Source organism: Salarias fasciatus, chromosome 10 (assembly GCF_902148845.1).
Source record: "Salarias fasciatus chromosome 10, fSalaFa1.1, whole genome shotgun sequence".
NCBI classification, from domain to species: domain Eukaryota; kingdom Metazoa; phylum Chordata; class Actinopteri; order Blenniiformes; family Blenniidae; genus Salarias; species Salarias fasciatus.
The window spans coordinates 13173783-13193167 of record NC_043754.1 but is presented as its reverse complement, the minus strand read 5'-3'; the positions used below and the strand labels follow the sequence as shown (position 1 = coordinate 13193167).

Genomic DNA, 19385 nt, shown 5'->3' with positions numbered 1-19385 from the left:
CAGCACTCAGACACAGGGAGGGGGGAGGCAAGGACCCTGAAATGAGGGACAGTGACAGGAACAGGTCACAGGATAACTCAAGAAGTTAAATGTGAGTCATGACGCACTTATTTGTTTTTTTTTTTTGCATAAGATTTTATAAACAAATAATCCTTCCAAAAATGTCTTAAGGACCTGGTAAAATTGCACAGGAAGGCATCCAATCTCAGACTCAAACCGGAAATAATCTTGCCGTGTTAAGAATAGTTTTACAAGGCTAAATGTGAGCCGTCATAGACAACTGAAAGGCTGACAGAAATAGCAATATTCATCAAGGCAAGACATAAATGCTGTGGGTTTTTCTAAATATGTCAGAAATTAAGTGTTGTGGTGCATTTCATGCACTGCAGTTTACCGACTGGAGCTGTGTGAGGCTATGATTCATCAGCACAGACATCTGAACTTAAAAGCAAGACCCAGGAAACTATCAAAAAGCTCTCGACTCAGCTCAAGACCCGATGGCTCAGACGGGATGTCAAAGAGGGGAATAAATACATCCAAGAGGCCTGAAGTAGTGGCGGCGAGGAGGGGATGTGGAGAGTTCAAATGAAGAAGGTGACGTGGGAAATGTAAAGCAAAAAGGGAGGGGCTGGAAAAGTTACTGAACTGCTGCGCGAAGAAGAAGACGAGCAAGGAGAAAGGAGGAAAAAATAAAACTCAGTCATACCTTGCTGACATGACCAAGGAAGTAATTAAATTTCAATCCAAATAGTGCAAACCTTGACAATTTTTTTTTTCCCAACTGCTGCAATTAGGTGTTGACTGTATTGTGGAGAAACAGTAGGAGGCTGCAATTCTCCTGTCTGGTGCCATTAAATCACTGCAGAACAGCAGAGCACAACAAAATGACGTAATTACCAGAGCACTGGTTAAAAATGTCAGTCACTGTCGTGTGCCATTAAATAAGCCCCTTTTTATAGCAACAAAGAAAAGCTGTTTTGCTTGTCTGCCCCCCTAAGAGTGCGCTGCTGCTGCCAACATACCAGAGCCAGTATGATATAGTGGGGAAGCTTTTACTCTTGGTGGGGAGGAAAGAAATACAGAGCCTCCTATTGTGCCATCTGGTCTCATTACAGGAACATTTTTGCATGTTATTGAACAGTAAGCGTTTACCTGAGGGACAGTGACACACAAACCCAACTGTGTGTTTGTCTGTGTGCCAGAAATAACTAGTAGCATACAGCAGATATGAATTAGCATCCATTTGCATACACACCAAGCCTGTGTGTATGTGTGTAGATCCGAAAGGTACGCCACATGATTGGAAGGTGCATCGGTAGCTTCAAGGCACAAAATACCTCTGTGCAACTTTTGTCTCAGTCACAGATGCTCAGGTAAAAGATTCCCAACAGTCAGTCAGTAGACGGTTCAATTATTAGACTGCAGTTACGGTACGGTAATGTTTTTGTCATTTCAATGCAATCCATTAAAAACTTGACATTATTCTGTCACAGGGATCGGACGGACATGAGTCCTACACTCTTTCGCCGTAACGGGAAATAGTTCTATCCGTCAGGACGCAGTGGAATTACGGAATCTCAGATCTCTTAAATGAAATGCAATAACAGAGTATAAGCAGCAGGAAACACATTTTAACTTTAGAAATAACTTTATAACTGAACTTTCTACAGAACTTTTTTTCATTTTCCAGTGTTTATTGCTTGCGCAGCTTAAGGTGAAGTAGTCTCAGTAAGACTATTGAATAAGACAGCGAGAGCGGCTGATGCACTTTGTGGTGTATTTGATGAAGTGATGCAGTGGAAAAAGTGGTGCTGAGAAGTTCACTTTCTTTGTGCTTGGAATTTGCACGTTCTCCATGTGGCTGCATGGTTTCCTCCTGTAAAGTTACAGCGAGCATGTTTGATGAAGTACTGACTATAACAGCCATAGGTGTGGGCATCTATAAAGGTAAATGAGTGTGTTTTCACAAGAGTCTGCCCAGGAGGCACCCTGCCTTTTGCCCGAAGGTATTTTATTTTTATAAATCACCTGCATAAGAAAATGATTAGGTATGTGTTTCTTTAAGACATTATAGCAGTGTGTGTGTGTGTGTGTGTGTGTGTGTGTGTGTGTGTGTGTGTGTGTGTGTGTGCGCGCGCGCGCTCCATGTGTGCACACATGTAGATCTGCCTATTAAAAAAGCATAAATCACACATTGTGATGGGTGTATGAGGTAGAAACAGAGACACCATATGGAGCTCTGTCACTGAGCTGTAGAGGAGCTAAATGTAGGGTGTCGGAACACAGGCTGCTCACACACACACACACACACACACGCACACGCACGAGTATGGGAGATAAACCTACGCACATTTACCAGCTGCGTGAAAAGACGAGCGTCTTAATGACACTTGGTGTGAGATCAACTCTGGAGACGCTCTAAAAGTCACAATGAGCCAAAGCTGTTGCAGCTAATGACCCGACACACCCATAGTGGCACACAGTAGTAAACACACCACACCAACTCATGGACATCCGAAAAAAAAAAAAAACCAAAAAAAAACATCCAAAATTCATTTGCCAAGCTGTCAAAATAACAAGTGAACACTCTGTGATTTCAATTAGCTCATTTAGGCTTTCACACCGAAGATGCATGAAGTGATATTCTCTCTCTCTCTTTTTTTTCTTTTCATCTGTCTCAACTTGTTCCATCCATTCGCACGGCGCTCAGTGCGCACAGTAGTCCTGACACATCACTTTCCTGCCAATTACTTTTGCACTATGGCAGGCTCTCTCTTGCCCCGGCGATGTGTGTGCGCACTTGAACGTGTGTGGCTGAGTGAGAGACGTACATGTGTGATGTTGTGCTGTGTCTGTGCGCTTGGTAGCCGCCGTGCCCCACTTCCTCCATCCACCCATCAGACCAAGTTCCTAATGAGGCCCCTGGGAAGCTGTCCAGTGCTCGTGGTTCTCCGAAACCAGTTCCAACTCCATTTCAAAGCCGCTGCCTTCAAGGCTGCGGAGCCTTTGAACTGCCGTGGTTGGGAGCCAGCGGTCCGGTTTTGTCATTGTCCTCACTGATGTTATTGATCTGGGCATTGCATTCAGATCATATTTAAAATAAAGTTGTACCGCCATTTGTTCACCACATGCTGATTACAACCACTTGCGTAATGTAGATTTTTTTTTTTTTCTGTCTGAGCTGTAACACTTTTATATTCTGCTCTCTTTGATTCGTCTTACATCTCACCATAAGTGGCACTAAAGGAGAATCAGTATTTACTTAAAACAGAGTGGCCGCGTAGACAAACGCTTTCTCCAGTTTTAGCAAAGTGCCGGCAAATGAGCAACGCATCAGAAGCCTGACAGAGCGGTACGGAGCCAGAGCAGGGAACGAAATGAGAAAGAAAAAGATGGTGTGGTGGTAAAATGAGGCAACAGCTGAGGGAGAACATCAACTTCAGGAGATTTACAGTAGGTTATGCTGAAGAATGCCATCTCCCCTGAGGGAAACTCTCATTTCTTTTGGTTCAGCAACCATGCCTTTTCCTGCTCATACTGTCCTGTGCTGTTTTCTTTAAGCCCTCCCTGCTGGGAATACTCCAGGTGAAATGGGACAATGGCGATGAGCCGTTTACAGATGATGCTTCAAACTGGGGCTCTTAACATGAAATAGCAGCTTGAAGTGAGTATGAAGAGGAAATTTTAAAAAGGAGGGGAAAAAAAAAAAAACAATTCTCAAGTTCATATAGTGTTTTATTTTCGGAGAGTTCATGGGGAGACCATGTTAAACTGTGTAAAGCATGAACTTTCACCGCCAGCTGCAAGGAAAGAAGGCAGAAATGGGAAATATCCACAAAAAATAAAACAGTGTAGTTGGGAAGGAAAAAGGAAAGGAAAAAAAAATTACAGCAGAAATGTCTGAATTGAAGATTGTTCGTTCTTGCCTCGGACCAAATCTCTCCAGAGCTCATCGCATCTGTTTCGTCTCTCAGCTTTTCCTCCTAATAAATGAAAATCATTCTCGACCAATGTCGTTACCTACTTGGAAAAGAGAAAAACAGCACAAGTAAAGGAAAAAAAAAAAGAGCTTGATGGAATCAGAGATAAAGAGGCCGAATACAGACAGTCCTGCCAAGACGTTAAAGGATTTAACACCACGGCTGTATTGATCTGACGCCTTTCAGTCTGTAGTCCTTTCAGAGCCAACGACAGCCTTCCCTAATCTTCTGATTTCTCTACTTTTCAATCATCATTCTAACCACCCAACCTTGACATCCACGGCGATTCTGACTGAATCTACAGCGGCTTTTGTTTGTTTGAATCTCCTGTTTTGTCCGTGAATTATAGGCAATTCAGAGCCGGTAGTACGAGCCCGTGTGCAATTCATTCTGTGTGATATGTCAGATGTCAGCCCCGACTGTTCCTGACAGTCCCCCGCTCCTCGCAGGCGCCTCTCTCTCATCCACACACAGGCGTCCAAGTCGCAAAATGGACAACACATTGGCTGTCCAAACACTTGAGATGTCTGGCTTCAGACTTCTCCGGGGAAATCAGTGGGAGTCTCATGAATTGTTAAATTGAAGCCATGTTGACTGTTCATAAACAATAAAGGCAATGTCATAGTCTTAATACAAAACCTTACGATTCCAGACATGGTCACCAAAGAAGAAAACACAGCTTAACCCTTTACAGGACAATCACTGAAATATGTGGACATGGACATAGAATTTTCAGCCATATATATATGTGTGTGCATGTGTGTGTTTATTTTTTTTTGTTAAATTGCACGGGGATGAGTTATGTGACTTAATTTGCTGAGCATCATACAGTCATTATTTCTCAGAAACAAGATGCCTCTCGGGATGTTTCCGCACCACGGTGCCTTCAGCCTCCTGAGAATGACAATGAACCAAAACAGCAGCAGTTGGCAGCAGATGAAAATATCTAAATAATAAGAAATGCCGAAAGTGGGAGCCTTATGCTGATTGAACAGTTCCCACACACTGGTGAATCCAAGCCTTCAAAAATCCAGGAGGTCTGCGGGCAAAAATAGAACTCAGTCTGTGACTAAGTAGGTGTAAGTGATACATGGGCCACTGAGCATGGGAAAAGGCATGAATGTTTTATAAGGTGAGGCGAGTTAGTATATAGCTAAAGTCTTGGATCGCATGTGCAGACTGCCTCGGAATCTTTCCCATGGGTCCGAAGGAACAGACAGGGGTTGATTCACATTATTATGGACAAAGAGCTGCTGTCATACTGCTGCATCCAACAACGCAACTAAAATGCTACTGAAGCTCTATCATTACTCCCCGACGGACAGTTAGACACACCCAGGCTGATTAAAAAGAGGAGACGGGGAACAAGGGAACAACTTTGAGAAAAAGACGGAGAACAAAAAAAACCAAAAAAATAACAGGCTGGACTGAGAGATGTAATGAGAGATTGAGTAAAAAGTCTGTAAAGGCACTCCATTATGTTGGCAGAGAGGCGTAAGAGGGGTCAGATGACAGATTTTGGAGACAAAGAGTGGAGATTGATTGAAAAGGAATGAAAACGAGCAAGACTGTTTGTCGCTGGACTGGAGATAAAAAAGAAGAGAAAATGAAAGGCAAGCGAGGCTCAATATTCCTAATGATGAAAGAAATGTAGAGTCATCTTTTAGTGGATGAGTGATGAGTGTTCATCTTTGCAAATGACGATAATGATAGAGTAATTAAAATAAATTGAGGCACTATTTAACCTCAAGTTTGCAAGCACAATCATCCAGATTTGAACCGAAGCCATGGCGGAGTCAGCACAGTGTCAGGACCACTGCGGTCGCCAGGAAACATTAAGTAATCTATAAGCAATTACTTTATGAAAGCAACCTTTCTAACCTGTCGGTGTGTGTGATATTAAGTGAACGTGTGTGACGGAGGGGCAGAGATGATGTACCGGTGAGTGCTCTGCTGGGCAGCGATAGTGCACATGCTGATTCCAGCCGCTCTGTTTGTCCTCACGTCATCTGCAGTCTGTTCGTCCTCTGACGTCGGTCCACCACCTCTGTTTGTCCCCTGCAATATGCACTTTTATCGTCACGAACATGTTAAAATACGCAAAATATTGTCCACAACCCTTATTAGGAATGACTGCAGCATCCCTACTTTTCGCAGTAACTTGCTGGTAACTGCTGAAGAATCAAAGATACAACTGATGAAGTCTCATGACTTTCGTCACGTGCAAAAACAGTATTATAAACATCAGTCTGTGTCAACTGTGCTTGTGATAAATCATAACGCCCCTGAGTCAGAGTTGTCTAAATATTGATAGGTTTACTGAGCTGTTCTGTTGTTAGGATTTTAACATTTCATCATGAAGACTCTGCACCACAACATAGAAACATGTTTAAGTTTAAATTAAAAGGTTTTGATGACACTTTTCTACTGGTCTGACGCACTCAAGATAAAATTGGGCTGAATGTGGCCCCTGAACTAAAATGTGTTTGACACCCCTGTAATAGAGCAACTTCCTGAAACTAATTGATGTGCATGTTATCGATCAATCCTGATCACAAGGGACACAAGTTGAATTTTCACTCTAATCAATTCCTAAATTCCAGTATTGAATCAAACAACTGCTGTGTTTTGGAATGTTTTCTACAAAAATAAAAACAACTGAAAAAGTATTTTTTTATTATTCATAAGTATTCATCTGTCTTTCCACTCTGTTTTTTTTTCTGAAATGTTTAATGGAGGGGTAATTTACTTACAGCTTTCTCAAACTTTAAGCACTTCACAGAAATGCGTTTCTCCTTTTATTTAACATCACTGCAGCGTTTGACTTTATGTTTGGTCCGTATTTCCTTTGTTGCATGATGCCAACGTATTCTGCTGCTTCAGGCTGTTCGTTCAGTTGCTCTCAGATCAAAATGCGCTCTGTTCTTCTCACTGCAGAGATTAATTTGGTCAAAGGTTTCCATTATTCACCTGTGCGAGGCTGCAGGGGACATTTGTAAATGCATTCATGTGTGAATATTCGCACGTAGGGACAACCGGGAGTTTCTTTGCCGGATTTTTTTTTTTTTTTTTTTTTTGTGAGCATTTCTTTTTTTAAATCGTACTTCCATTTTTACCCATAATTCCATTATCGAAGATACAGTATAAAGTGAACTGTACATTAAACAAGATGAATGGGTATAGGACATATGGTTAACAAATCAATAGGTGGGTCAAAGGTGGAGTAGTAATGGTGAGACGGTTGATGCGGGATTGGTTGACCAGTCCTTGCATTGATGGATGGGTATAAATCGATCTGAATATAATTAGGTGGCCCTCAGATGGCTAATAAACTAATTATATGGCAGTTATAGTATCCATATTTTATGTTTCCAGGGCAATAACCTCACACTGTAATGGAAGAGCGTGTATCTCTACATGTATCGTCTTGGGTTGGATCATCAAGGGGAAAAGCTACTGAAGAAGCGTTTCTCCTTCTCATTGGGCTCGACAATGATATTTTCTTACTGCTTTGATTTAGAATAAGAATAAAAGCAAAGATGATGTGAGATTATTGAAATTGTGAAAAAAATTGGTACTGCCGATTACTGAATGACTCCTATTATAAAAAAGGTGTGCCAGAAATGGAGCATATGGTCCTTCACTTGCCTTCACTGGCACCTGTTATTTATGCTTTAGGCCTGGTCCACACGTACAAACACACACACACACAGTGCTAATTTTTAATCCTCCTGCTTCCTTCAAAGACAAACTCCCACCTATAAGTGGTCTCCTTCTGCATGAAAATGCTAAAAAAAAAAAAAAAAAAAAGCTTCTGAACCAGCAGCCTCAATTACAGTCGTTGGCCCGTCATCATGGAAAGGTTTTCCCGCCGTTCTTCAGCATCAGCCACTTAGTTTTCATCGCTGCTCCACCAACATCCCATCTGACCAAGTTTGGTCCAAAACTGGCCTCCCTGGCAGCCAGCAGAGCGTCTGCGTCATGAGCGTCTGGCTGAGTAAAGCCTCGAGCTCATTCTGTTGTCTGTGGTCCGCAGTGGAGGGGATCTTTTACTGCTTATTATTATGTGCACATTAAGTCCTGCTCGCTATATGAAGTCAGACATTTCCACAAAGGTCCACCCCATCAACAAAGTAAACGAAGTAACAAAGAGCCAAAACTATGGTTATGTCAATATTATAGTTTTACCTTCAACCTGGAAGGAATTTAAAGAGTGGAGTTTCATGAAAAACTGTTGTTGTTGTTTTTTTTTTTTTTTGTATGCATTCAAAAGAAAGGCACATGCTATTCAAAACAGAAGGAAGGAAACAAGAAAGACAGAAAGAAAATCAACAGCAAAAACAGGAACTGAAAAAAAACATGAGAAGGGGCAAAAAAAAAAAAAATGGGGAAAAAAAACTGCGCCGCTGGAAATGGAAGCTCCTGTCAGCATGTAGTGTCACTCTCTGAAGTGAAATGTAACACCTGCTCGGAGGGAAGACGGGCATTTACGCTCAGCAGACACACAAAACAAATCAGGTGTGTGTGCAGAAACACACAAAGACTTTAAATACCGGGCAGGAAAACGCTGGCACAAACAAAGCGGCTGGTTTGAGATGCTGAACAGTCGAACGCGTCATTTCACGCCACCTTGCGAGGGACTAATAATGCAGCACTACAAGAAAGAGAGACAGAGGATGAGAAAACCGGGGTGTTAAGACGAAACGCTTCATTTCTGCTATCTGTTATGCCAGCCCCGCAGATGCGGCTGGAACCGACAGTCTGCTTTGGAGGGAACGCCTCTCGCATTCTGAATTATGCTGAATTTTCATTTGACAGCTGATGTCTTTGCCCAGAGCTCGTTCCCAGGGCCAGGGACAGCTCAATCGATACCTGACCAGCCGAGCTTCACCCCACAGCTGAAGAGAAGACAGCCGAGATGTAGAGCAGGCTGCTGCCGGTTCAGGCTCCCGGCTTGACCAGCATCTGTCACGCTGAAGTGTCCTTGAGCAAGATGTTGAAACACTGCCAGATTGAATCGTTGTTCAACCAGTTCAGCAGGGCATGTGAATAAAGAATGCCCTCTTTGGAAAAAAAAAAAAACCACTATAATCACATTTTTATCACTTCTAAAGTGCGAAAAATTAAAAATGTAGCCCACAGTGAAGCGCGCCTAATCCATTCCTTCACATATTTTCTGTAAAAGTTTGTCTGTGCAGGGAATGTTCCTGAAATTTAATATCACTTTTCCCAAATTACTTTTGCATCGCCTTGCTGAATGATATACATTAGAGACACAATTTCTCCCACTGACTCCAACCAGAGAGGAAATGAAGGTGCATCCGCCGCTGTTGCAGCTCTGGCTGATTACTCATGATTGAAACTTTCCTCATGCAATGAGATTAGGATCTAGGATTACTATGATACAGATTTTGTTCATTATGAAATAGTTCTGAGATATGCAAGTCCCAATTATATGATAAGGCCTCAATTTTGGTAAATACGATGAGATTCTGAATATCTCCCAGAAGTTATGATTATCCATATCCTTCCATCTTTTAGAAAACTTTATCCAATCCCTGCTGACTATAAGCGCATGCAGTGCGTGTATTTTCATGTTGATCCTTGGGTTGACTTGTCAGTGTGCCATGCATTTCTTGATAAGCCGTGCATTAAAATAATTAATTAATTAATTAATATAAAATCAATAAATCGATCTATAGAATACAATCTGAAGAACGATAACCAAGCTGACCAGTTTTATCTTAATATCTTGAAAACCATCAACAACTGATGAGAGGAAGGAGTCGCTTGTAAAGGCATCAGGTAGCTCGACGGCACTTTGAGCAACACTATAAAGCGAAGACGGATTCTGTGAAGCTCGAAGCACGTTTGTCTGAGCTTTTGAACTAGAATAAAATCCATTTTATGACAGTGATACCAGCCCTGAACCAGAAAATAGACTCATATTCGCAGAGACTCACACAGGGTGCAGCCAGAGTCTCATTTTCCCTCTTTTTTGATTGATTCTCTATGGTGCCTCAGATCGGCCCGATGCTCCAAAGAGGAACAAACTCCTTTCCCTCATTTTGTTTTTGTGCTTGACTAGTCTGAACACTCAGTCATGTAATTTTTAACTCCCAAGGGAATTGTTGGCATAGCGCGTGAAGGTTGAGGTGCATTAGTGATTCACTTTCACACTGTATTGTAATTTAATATCACTTTAAGTCCCTATAGTTTGCAGTCTGTTCAGGGCTGTAGAAGCTGATGGGTATGCAGAGTTTACACTGAAGCTTCACACGAATGAGCTTGTAGCTTAAATTTTTATCCTTGTGGTAGTGAGTTGCTTTGCACTTCTCGCAAAGACTACATGTCCTACTTTCAGAGTGATTCAATCCATCGCTTCAAAAGAGAAAAGACGTCAGTGAGTAGTTGATATGCAGCGCCGGAAACCTGCCGCCAGAAGTGCAGTTTCAAAACTTACATTTCGACGGTTTATTGAGACAATACCTTGAGAGAAACTCCGAAAACTCTTTGTTAAGAAATGAATCAACAAGTACTGTGATGTGAATGAGTGAAAAATAACCTGATTCCACTAAGAAGAGAGAGAGAGAGAGAGAGAAAAAATCCACAGCACAGTTAAGAAGGACGCTACACAGTATATTCATCTGGTTTATTGTTTGGTACGGTCCGCTTTGTGCTGACGATAAAGGGATTACACTGATATTATGCAGCGGTGAGTGTTACAAATGAAAATGATCTCAGCCACGATCGGCTTGCAGGAACACTCACCGCGACTCGGGAGGAGTCGCTCTCGGTGTCTGATGCCGCTTCCATTTTGTGTCTGTGTTCAACTTTCATTCTCACATGCAAAACAGCAACGAGTGCAGCCAGGAGGCGTGCTGAGCTTGACCCAATTTCCCCAACCGAATTAACTTTTACCAAACAACTTCAAGAATTTTTAAGTGTTAATGGGACAAAATGAGACGAGGGAAGCTGAAAAAGATGAGTACACAAATGTTTTGTTTGCATATGAGGATGTCTGTATGCACATATGGTGAAAGCTGTAAAGAACAAATAGCCTAACATTTGCCAATCAGGGACTTTATCTTGGAGCTTCAATTTGAGCAGCACTTTCCCATATAAATAATTAATGGGCTGATCTGTTGTCTGAGCAGTAATGTGGCAGGCACACTTAATTAAAGTACTGGATTATGAAGCCAGAGACACAATTCAGGTTCCACAGGAAACCTTATGTAAAGGCAACAGATTAACCAAGGTTAGGAGAATGAAGGAAGTTGCAAATTAGACGTAGTAAACGCACAATAGTAGATGTCTGAACGGAGGTGGGAGGCAGAAAAAAAAAGTGACGGAGAGGGAGTGACAGAAGAGGTCTATTTGCTTTTGTTGTGCCAACATCATTTATCTCCAGTGAACAGCCTCCCATGTGTTGAGGGGCTGTATGACAGAAATCAATCAGAGGGCAATCGTCCATACGCTTCCACTGATGTGCCGACCCATCGATACAGGCATTAGGAAGGCAACGCTGGAGGAGAGCGGCACAAGAAGAGGATAAACAGATAGGTGAAGAGTGCAGATAGATAAGTGCAGATGATACTGGAATGTATATTGAAGAGGAAGGGATTGATTCTACTCATTTAAACCAATGAAAATGCAGTTTGTGTTTGTTCCAGATACTTTCCTCTTGTTGCAGCTTTTGCTCAAAGGACAAGTCAGCATAATGAGGAAAATGTCAGAACGTGTTTTGGCCTGTCTCACAACATTTTGGAGGCAGCAGAGTTTAAGCAACGCCAAATCACTTTGGAGGCTTTTGTAACTGAGTTTGGGTCCTGCTTGAACTATAATTGTGATGTTTCAACTAAAAGAAGATTTGGTAATGTTGATGCTGAGGTGTGTAGTGTGTTTTTTGTAATAAAAGCTGTGTGTGTATGGGTGAATCAGTGGATTTAAGTATAAAGGCAGTGTGAATCAGTGAGGTCTTTTTCACTGGCTAGGGCTAAAAGAAGCTGTGGCAGTCCCTGCTGAGATCAATACATCAGAGCCTGGGGCACCTGTCAGGAAGCCACGTGTGTTTCTGTGCGTGCGTGTGTTTGTGTACGTGTGTAACAACATGTGACAGTCATTAGACTTCAGTGAGACCTCCTGCCCCCCGCCGGAGAAAAGAAAACAGCACGAGATCACATGAATCAAGTGCCGCACGTATAATACATTTTACACACGGACACACACACACACACACACACACACACACACACACACACACACACACACAAAGTCAACGATGTGTATGCTGAGCGATGCTGCCCAGAGGCATGGCCGACAGTCTGACACCTCTGATGACGTGAAGGGGAACCTCACCTGACACCAGAATCCCTTTCTCTGCCCAACAGCATACAGATAATGGATCCAAGGCCAATGTCACTTACACATTGAGGGATGACCAAAGGCACACACACACACACACACACACACACACACACACACACACACACACACACACAGAGACTGCTGGTGGTGCACTTAGGTGTGAGGAGCATCAGCGAGGCACACAGCATGATGACCTACATACATCTGGCTCCTGCCTGTTACATATACATGTGTGTTGTCACATATGTACATAGATATATACGCACGCGCACACACACACACACACACACACACACACACACACACACACACACACACACACGCTATAATGCACTCAGCCCCGAAGGAAGTTCTGACCTTACTCTCACATTACAGCCAAGGATGCCACAGTGATGTGAGACCAGCGCATGCAGTGGGCAGCATATACTCCTACACACACACACACACACACACACACACACACACACACACACACACACACACACACGCAAATAGTAAAAATAAAGGATTACATACAAATTTGACTAATGATGACAATCTATCGATTAAAACGCTTTGTGCTCCAAAATGTGCATACCTTGCATCAGATCAGCTGTGGCTGCACCTTTCTCCCTGTTTCCTGTGATTAATTCTCGATATTTTCAAAATGCTGACATGCGCGCGGGAGTAAGTGACAGGAAGAGGAACACCCTCTCCTGAAGAAATCTGTTGACCAGTACAAACAATGAACCTGAGGTTATTTTGAGTGTGGCATTGAGGAGCGTTGCATTCAGCACTAAAACGAAATAAAATGTCTACCTGATACTTTTTTTTTTTTTTAATAATAGAATATGTACTGTATTTAGAAGAAATTCATCCACACCTATAAAACCTTTATTTCAAGTGATGGAATGCAGGAGCGACAATATTACATCAAAACACTGAATTTAATAACTTCTGCACGCACGACCCCATCAAATGGCATACTAAAGCATGAGGAGGGCATATTCATTACGGTCCGTGCAGCTTAAATGACCTCCGCTGAAGAAGAACAAGCAAACTTTGAGCCACAAAGTGAAATTTGAGCGATGGACGCGATAGTTCTTCAGGACACTTTGAAACAAGACGCATCAGTCCTCGGCAGAGTAATTAAAGTCAGTTTGTGTAGCGGTGATAGCCTTTCAAGCTCTGAAACCTTGACCTTTCATGATGACACCTCCATCACTGTAAATTTTGAAGCTCCAGAGCGCACTGCCAAAACGCCTCATCCATCTCTGTTTAGGCAAAATTAGACTAAAGGTGCCCGAGAGATAAAGCTGAAGGCAAACGTGACGACTTGTAATTGTTGATCTGACCTTTTTAAAATGTTTATGGCAAAATTGAATTGCCTGCGCTGCATTACCTGATTTATATGCGGAGGTAAGCTGATTTCAGGACACGCACGCCGTACCTGGAGAGCTTTGTGAGGCAGGAAGAAGTAGCACGGGTAACTTGGCTGACAGCAACGCTAAGAAGAAGAAAAAGAAAAAAATAAAGAAATCCAAGCAGGCAAAAAAAAAAAAATGGAAGGAAAATGAATAAACATTGCGTAAACATCAGCTTAATTGTCACCTCAGTTAGCATGACAGTATAATCTAAGTGTGTAAACTCTAATGAGAAAATGCATTCGACAGATTTACACTTTTTTTTTCACTTCAATTAGCAGGGAAAATTGGTTTTACTACTAACACGACTTGGCGTGTTACAAATAATCAACACTGCATACTGAGATATCGTTTTGGGAACGTAATTATAGTAACACATTCAGTGGTATTTTTCACTAATTAACAATGTTTACATTTTGAAGTCCCTATAAGTGGTGTTTTCAATTATTTGCTGTCAGCGGCGTCATGAAGGCAAAGGTTTCACAGGGAATGCAGAAAAGCCAGAAGCATAAATCAAATCCCTCTTTGGATGCAACCAAGGTTAGTATTGGCTTACAATACCTGTGAATTAAAGCAGCATGTCCCTGTCAAGGCTTACATGACGGAGAGCTAAATGGAAGAAGATATAATTACAAAATGCCAAAGTTTAATCAGGACGTCATACATCAAGAGTGCAGATCCAAGGCTGTGCGCACGCAACGAGGCTCCTCGGGACATTTGTTATCGTGACGCTCCCCATCGGGTTCATTTTGTTTGGACAGGCAGATTGGGATACCAGCTGATTTGACAATTCTCCAGAGTCTGGGGTCATTTTTCAGCCCACCAGTCACAGGTCCACGTCCCATCGATCAGAGGTCCCCGATTCACTCAAGGTGACAAGAACTAACTCACCCGAGGCTAAAAGAGGACACCAGTGCACCGATCGTAGGGTTAAACCATATGAAGCAACTCTTCCTACACATCACAGGTTGATGGTATGATGCTTTTTGATTTCCACAGTGTGTGTGTGTTTGAGGCAAAATGTATTTGTGCATGAAACCTAATAATACCATCAGTAATTAAAGGGATCCTGAGCTGGTATGGGTGAGAAAGTGTGTTGTGCTCCCTTTCTGTCAACTGATTTTGATGTGTGAGGCTTATTTCACATACATTAGGTGGCTGTGTGTGCATACATAAACAACTCCGTGCACGTGTGTAAACTTGGGTCACAGTCAAAAATGTCTAAGTATATGCTCTATTTATACTCCAGTAAATACAGTCGTAGAGGGCGGAGGCTGTTTATGAGCTCCGAAATTCAGAGCAAATATTGACTGCACGAAGCGATTCCTATCTCGCCGTCTCTGTAGGAACCAGCCAAATATGGCGCAGAGGATGAAGGGAATTAAAAACAGGAGGGCAATTTATTTAAAGCGCCGTTATTTATAGTCTTGTGCAATGTCGTTTGAAACTCAGCGCTCAGTCGCACATGAAAAGAAACAATGGGATCATTGAAGTTGATGAACTGAAGACGAGTGGAAAGCGGAGGCTGGTCGCTGCTCGGATGTGCAAATGAAGACGCGAAGGGGGTGGAGCTCAGAATCTCATGCGAGTGTGTGGGGGGGGGGCATGTGTGTGTGTGTGTGTGTGTGTGTGTGTGTGTGTTTGCCTCAAAGGTTTTGATCTCTTCCCTTGCTAAACAGAGAGGAGTCCATCAGCAACAGATACCTCTTCAATTATTCAAGAGGTTAGCATGAAAAATAAATGGCCGCTTCCTGCAGTGAGGGGTGTGGCGCTCGCTCCGGTTCCCGAGTCTTTCAACTGACTGTTCCATCTCACAGAGGTGATTCTGGCCAAGTGTTATCCTCACATGGATCATTGCATTTGCCTTTGTTCATAGCCAGAAACGCAACCATAAGACAGCTGCGTCAGGCCCATCGGCACAGACGTGCAGCGCAGCTTTCTTGACACAAATTGCAGGTCAGTGCGTGCTCCAAGTGAACTGTAACGTTTACTGGTTTTATGAGGAATACAGCCCAACTAAGCTTTCAGTGACCCCAACCCTTTTCAAATCACCAGAAACACAAAGCACACAACACAGACGCGTTAGAATGAAGGAAAGGCGGCTGATTTGCAAACAAATACATAAAGGGTAATGTTCCTCAGGAGTGAAACAACCTGAGAACGAGCCAACATTTCACAGTGGCCTCTAAACACAAACAGGGAAATAACTTGGATTAATTCAATATAAATGTGACATTAAAATCATGTGTTTATGATATTGATCCTTCCATTTTTCAGTCTACTTAAGCCGACTTAAGGCTTTTACAGAGTGGTCGATTTACAGTAAGCAGCCTTATGGGTTCATTATGTCAACTTCCACTGAATCGAAGGTGAGATAAATACACATACTGCTGAGGGATGCCTGATTCCATCAGATCTAGAAAGCTAAGCAGGTTAGAGCCTGGTCAATACCTAGATGGGAGACCAGGAAGCTTGTGTGAATGCAGTGAGAGTGAGTGGTTGGTTGTCAAGGCTGTTGGTGGTAAACTTAACACCCACAAACCCGTTCAACTCTGAATGAACACAGAGCAGCACCAGTGGCAAAATCCATCACTGGGTGAACAGACAGAGAGACAGTCTGTCTCATAATCACGTGGACAAGTTTGAGTCACCAGTGAACTAGAAATTCATGTTTTGAACTTAGGGAGGGAATTGGTGTACCATGAGAAAGTCCAGCCACACACAGTGAGAACATGCAGATTCCAAACAGAAAGAGTATAGATCTACATAAAAACAGTACGGATACAAAATATTATCAGACTCGTACAGAGGCATTTGGCTGGTCCTTTCTATGTGGAGTTTGCATGTTTCTCAGGGTCTTTTCCCTCCCATGGTCCAAACAACAGGTTAACTGGTGGCCGAGATGTGAACGTGAGTGTGTGTGGTGGTCTCTCCCCTTTAGTTGTCGCTAAGATGGAAAGGGTTTGTGTTACATGCTGTTGGCATATTTTGGCAGAAAGGGACATTTTTAATGATGAAATTGAGATTTAAGTGTTTCAAGATGGTGGTATTTGTGAAAATGAAAAACTGGAAATGAGAAAGTTACAATGTATGTACATTTACAATTATTTTATTTCACTTGTAGCAACTGTCACTGGGCTATCGGGATGATATCTAATGAAAGATATGTAGAACACACAGAAGCACGTGATCTAATTTTGCTTACTGATATACCCTTAACAAAATAGCAGAATTTCAGAAAGTGTTAGAGAAACATGGGAACTGAAACGACAGGAGAATATCTGAAAAATGACAACGAAGCCTTAAAACAAACAAAAGATTTACTTATGAAAGGCAAAATAAGTGCACAACTAAACACTAACTCAAAAAACTAAAGGTAAAAAAAACAGAAACTATTTACTTCAAACGCCTGAAACTGTTCAACAGAATCTCACCTTGGTAGTTTTTATACTGTTTCCACAAAATGACAACCGCTACCATCCGGTTTAAATCCTTGGCTTTAAAAGTGGATTTCTGTGTTTGATCTAATCATAACGGTGTACCGTTTCCTAGTTTTAAATCGCTTGCTGAGATTTTACAGGATGTTGACTGGAGAATATGACAGCAGACTTCAGAAAAATCAAGCTGCACATATTTGCTCAGTTGGAGATTTCTCCACATTGGAATTGACTGACAGATTGACACTTTTCCACTGTTTTTTTTTCTTTTTTTTTTTTTTTAAACTTACATAGAAAATCCTATGTTTCCCTTTATACTGCAGTGGCTGCTCCATCATTCTTTCTGAGGGCTACTGGATTCCATGTTTTACTGCCGTTGCACCGAGATCATGTAAATCTGCGCTCTCCCTGTCTTTTTCTAAAAGATCTTGTCCCTTTGGCCTGTTTCCTGTGGCAGTGTCGATCTATGAGGGCTGTTTTCTGAGGAATGAGGGTTTGCCACGCAGTCAGCCAGCTTACTTTAGGATCAGACTGGCGGAGACCCGTTTGTCCCCGATGTCACGTCACTTTGTTCTGGGTGATAGCCATTTGGCATGAGTTGATTTTTCCTCTTTTGTTCGTCTTCAGTGTTTCTTACTCCTGCTTTCTTCTCCTCACTGAGTCATTTGTTCCTCTCCTTTGTGCTGCTGTCTCATTTCTCGCTCCACGCTGATCGGTTTAGACTGAAGGAAAAGGTGGAAACGAAAGTAGCTTTGTATCAAATTCCTCCTTTTCTCTGTCTTTCCAGGTGGCCCGTCGCGTTGGTCCTCCCCTCCGTGCGACTGCTGCTGCAAGAACCACAAAGGCGACGGCGAAGGCGAGAGCGGCACCTCCTTCAACGAGCTCTCCACCTCCAGCTCGGAGAGCCAGTCCGAGGCCAGCTCTCCCCAGGGAACGGTCATCTGCGGCCCGGTCAGCCGCCAGTCCCACCCGCACGCCAACGTCCAAACGCTGGACCGGCCGCTGAAGAAGGGCCCCGTCGCCATGCTCCAGCAGTCCGAGCAGCGGCGGAAAAGCGACCTGCTGCGCACGCTCACGGCCAGCTCGCGAGACACCAGCACCTGCAAGAAGAGGCCAACGAAGGAGAAGCTGACGGTAGAGGAGGAGCTGGAGAAGTGCATTCAAGACTTCCGCAAGATCAAGATCCCGGAGAGGTTTCCCGAGAGGAAGTACATGTGGCAGGCCGACCTGTTGAGAAAGTACCGCCTCTGAGGCGGGAGGCCGGACCGACGAGCGAACACACGAGGCCAAGGATCAGTTTACCTGTTTTTTCATCGTGACTTTTACAACAAAAAGAGAGGAAACATTGTTTGAATTCGCTTCATGTCTGTAGGATGAACATCTACACTGGAGCTGAAAAGAATCCTGAACATAGTTCTCCTCGTGACTTCTGTGTGTGTGTGTGTGTGTGTGAGAGAGAGAGAGTGTGTGTGTAGTTTAGGCCTACTGTATCTACTGTAGGCATGTGCTGTAACCTGCTGAATGCTTCAGAGCGTTGAATAATTTATCCTAGAGGACCATTACAAGGTGTTGTGTGTGAGCCGCCCGACAAACTGAAGGCTTATTAATGGCCACATCTGGGCTTACTGACGGCGACTGGACTACACACACGATGTGATCCGTCATCATTTCAACAACAACGACAAAAAAAAACAAAAACAAAAACAAAAACATCACAGCAGCCAGAGTTTCAGTCCAAAAAAAAGACAAACAGTGATTTAGTTTGTGAATGTGTGTGTTTCTGTGTGTGTGTGTGTGTGTGTGTGTGTGTGTGTGTACGCGTGTGTGTTTGCACCCAGGTGGCCTAGAGGTCACAGATAAATCTGCATCGGGACCCATTAATAATTCATGCCGTTCCGACGGTGCTCTCACTATAAATACACGCAGAGATCTCGGCCGTAAACAGCTGGGCTTCTCACTTTACTTTTAGGCAACATTTTGGGACTTCTGAGGCAGGAGGAGGTTGAATTTTCATCAGCATCCCAATTAAATTCCCCTTCTTCAAATATCAGCTCTCTTGCAAACACACCCCGATTGATTTATTTCTTTTTTTGCTTGCTGGCTATATGTAAAGGAATACCCAGGTTGCTGTGTGAAGGATAAGGAAAGCACGAAAATATTGAATTTAATTATGAAACCATGTGGGAATGAAGAAGTTT

General features: G+C 42.9%; 1 protein-coding gene across 1 annotated transcript in view; it reads left to right on the top strand.

The window, feature by feature from the left end:
- Positions 1 to 18573, top strand: part of kctd16b (potassium channel tetramerization domain containing 16b) — a 75575-nt gene extending 57002 nt beyond the window's left edge. Inside the window, exon 2 of the mRNA XM_030100396.1 lies at positions 17975 to 18573. Within this exon, the coding sequence (XP_029956256.1) occupies positions 17975 to 18438 (464 nt within the window). The 3' untranslated portion in view covers positions 18439 to 18573. The remainder of the gene's footprint in view (positions 1 to 17974) is intronic.
- Positions 18574 to 19385: the final 812 nt, after the last annotated feature.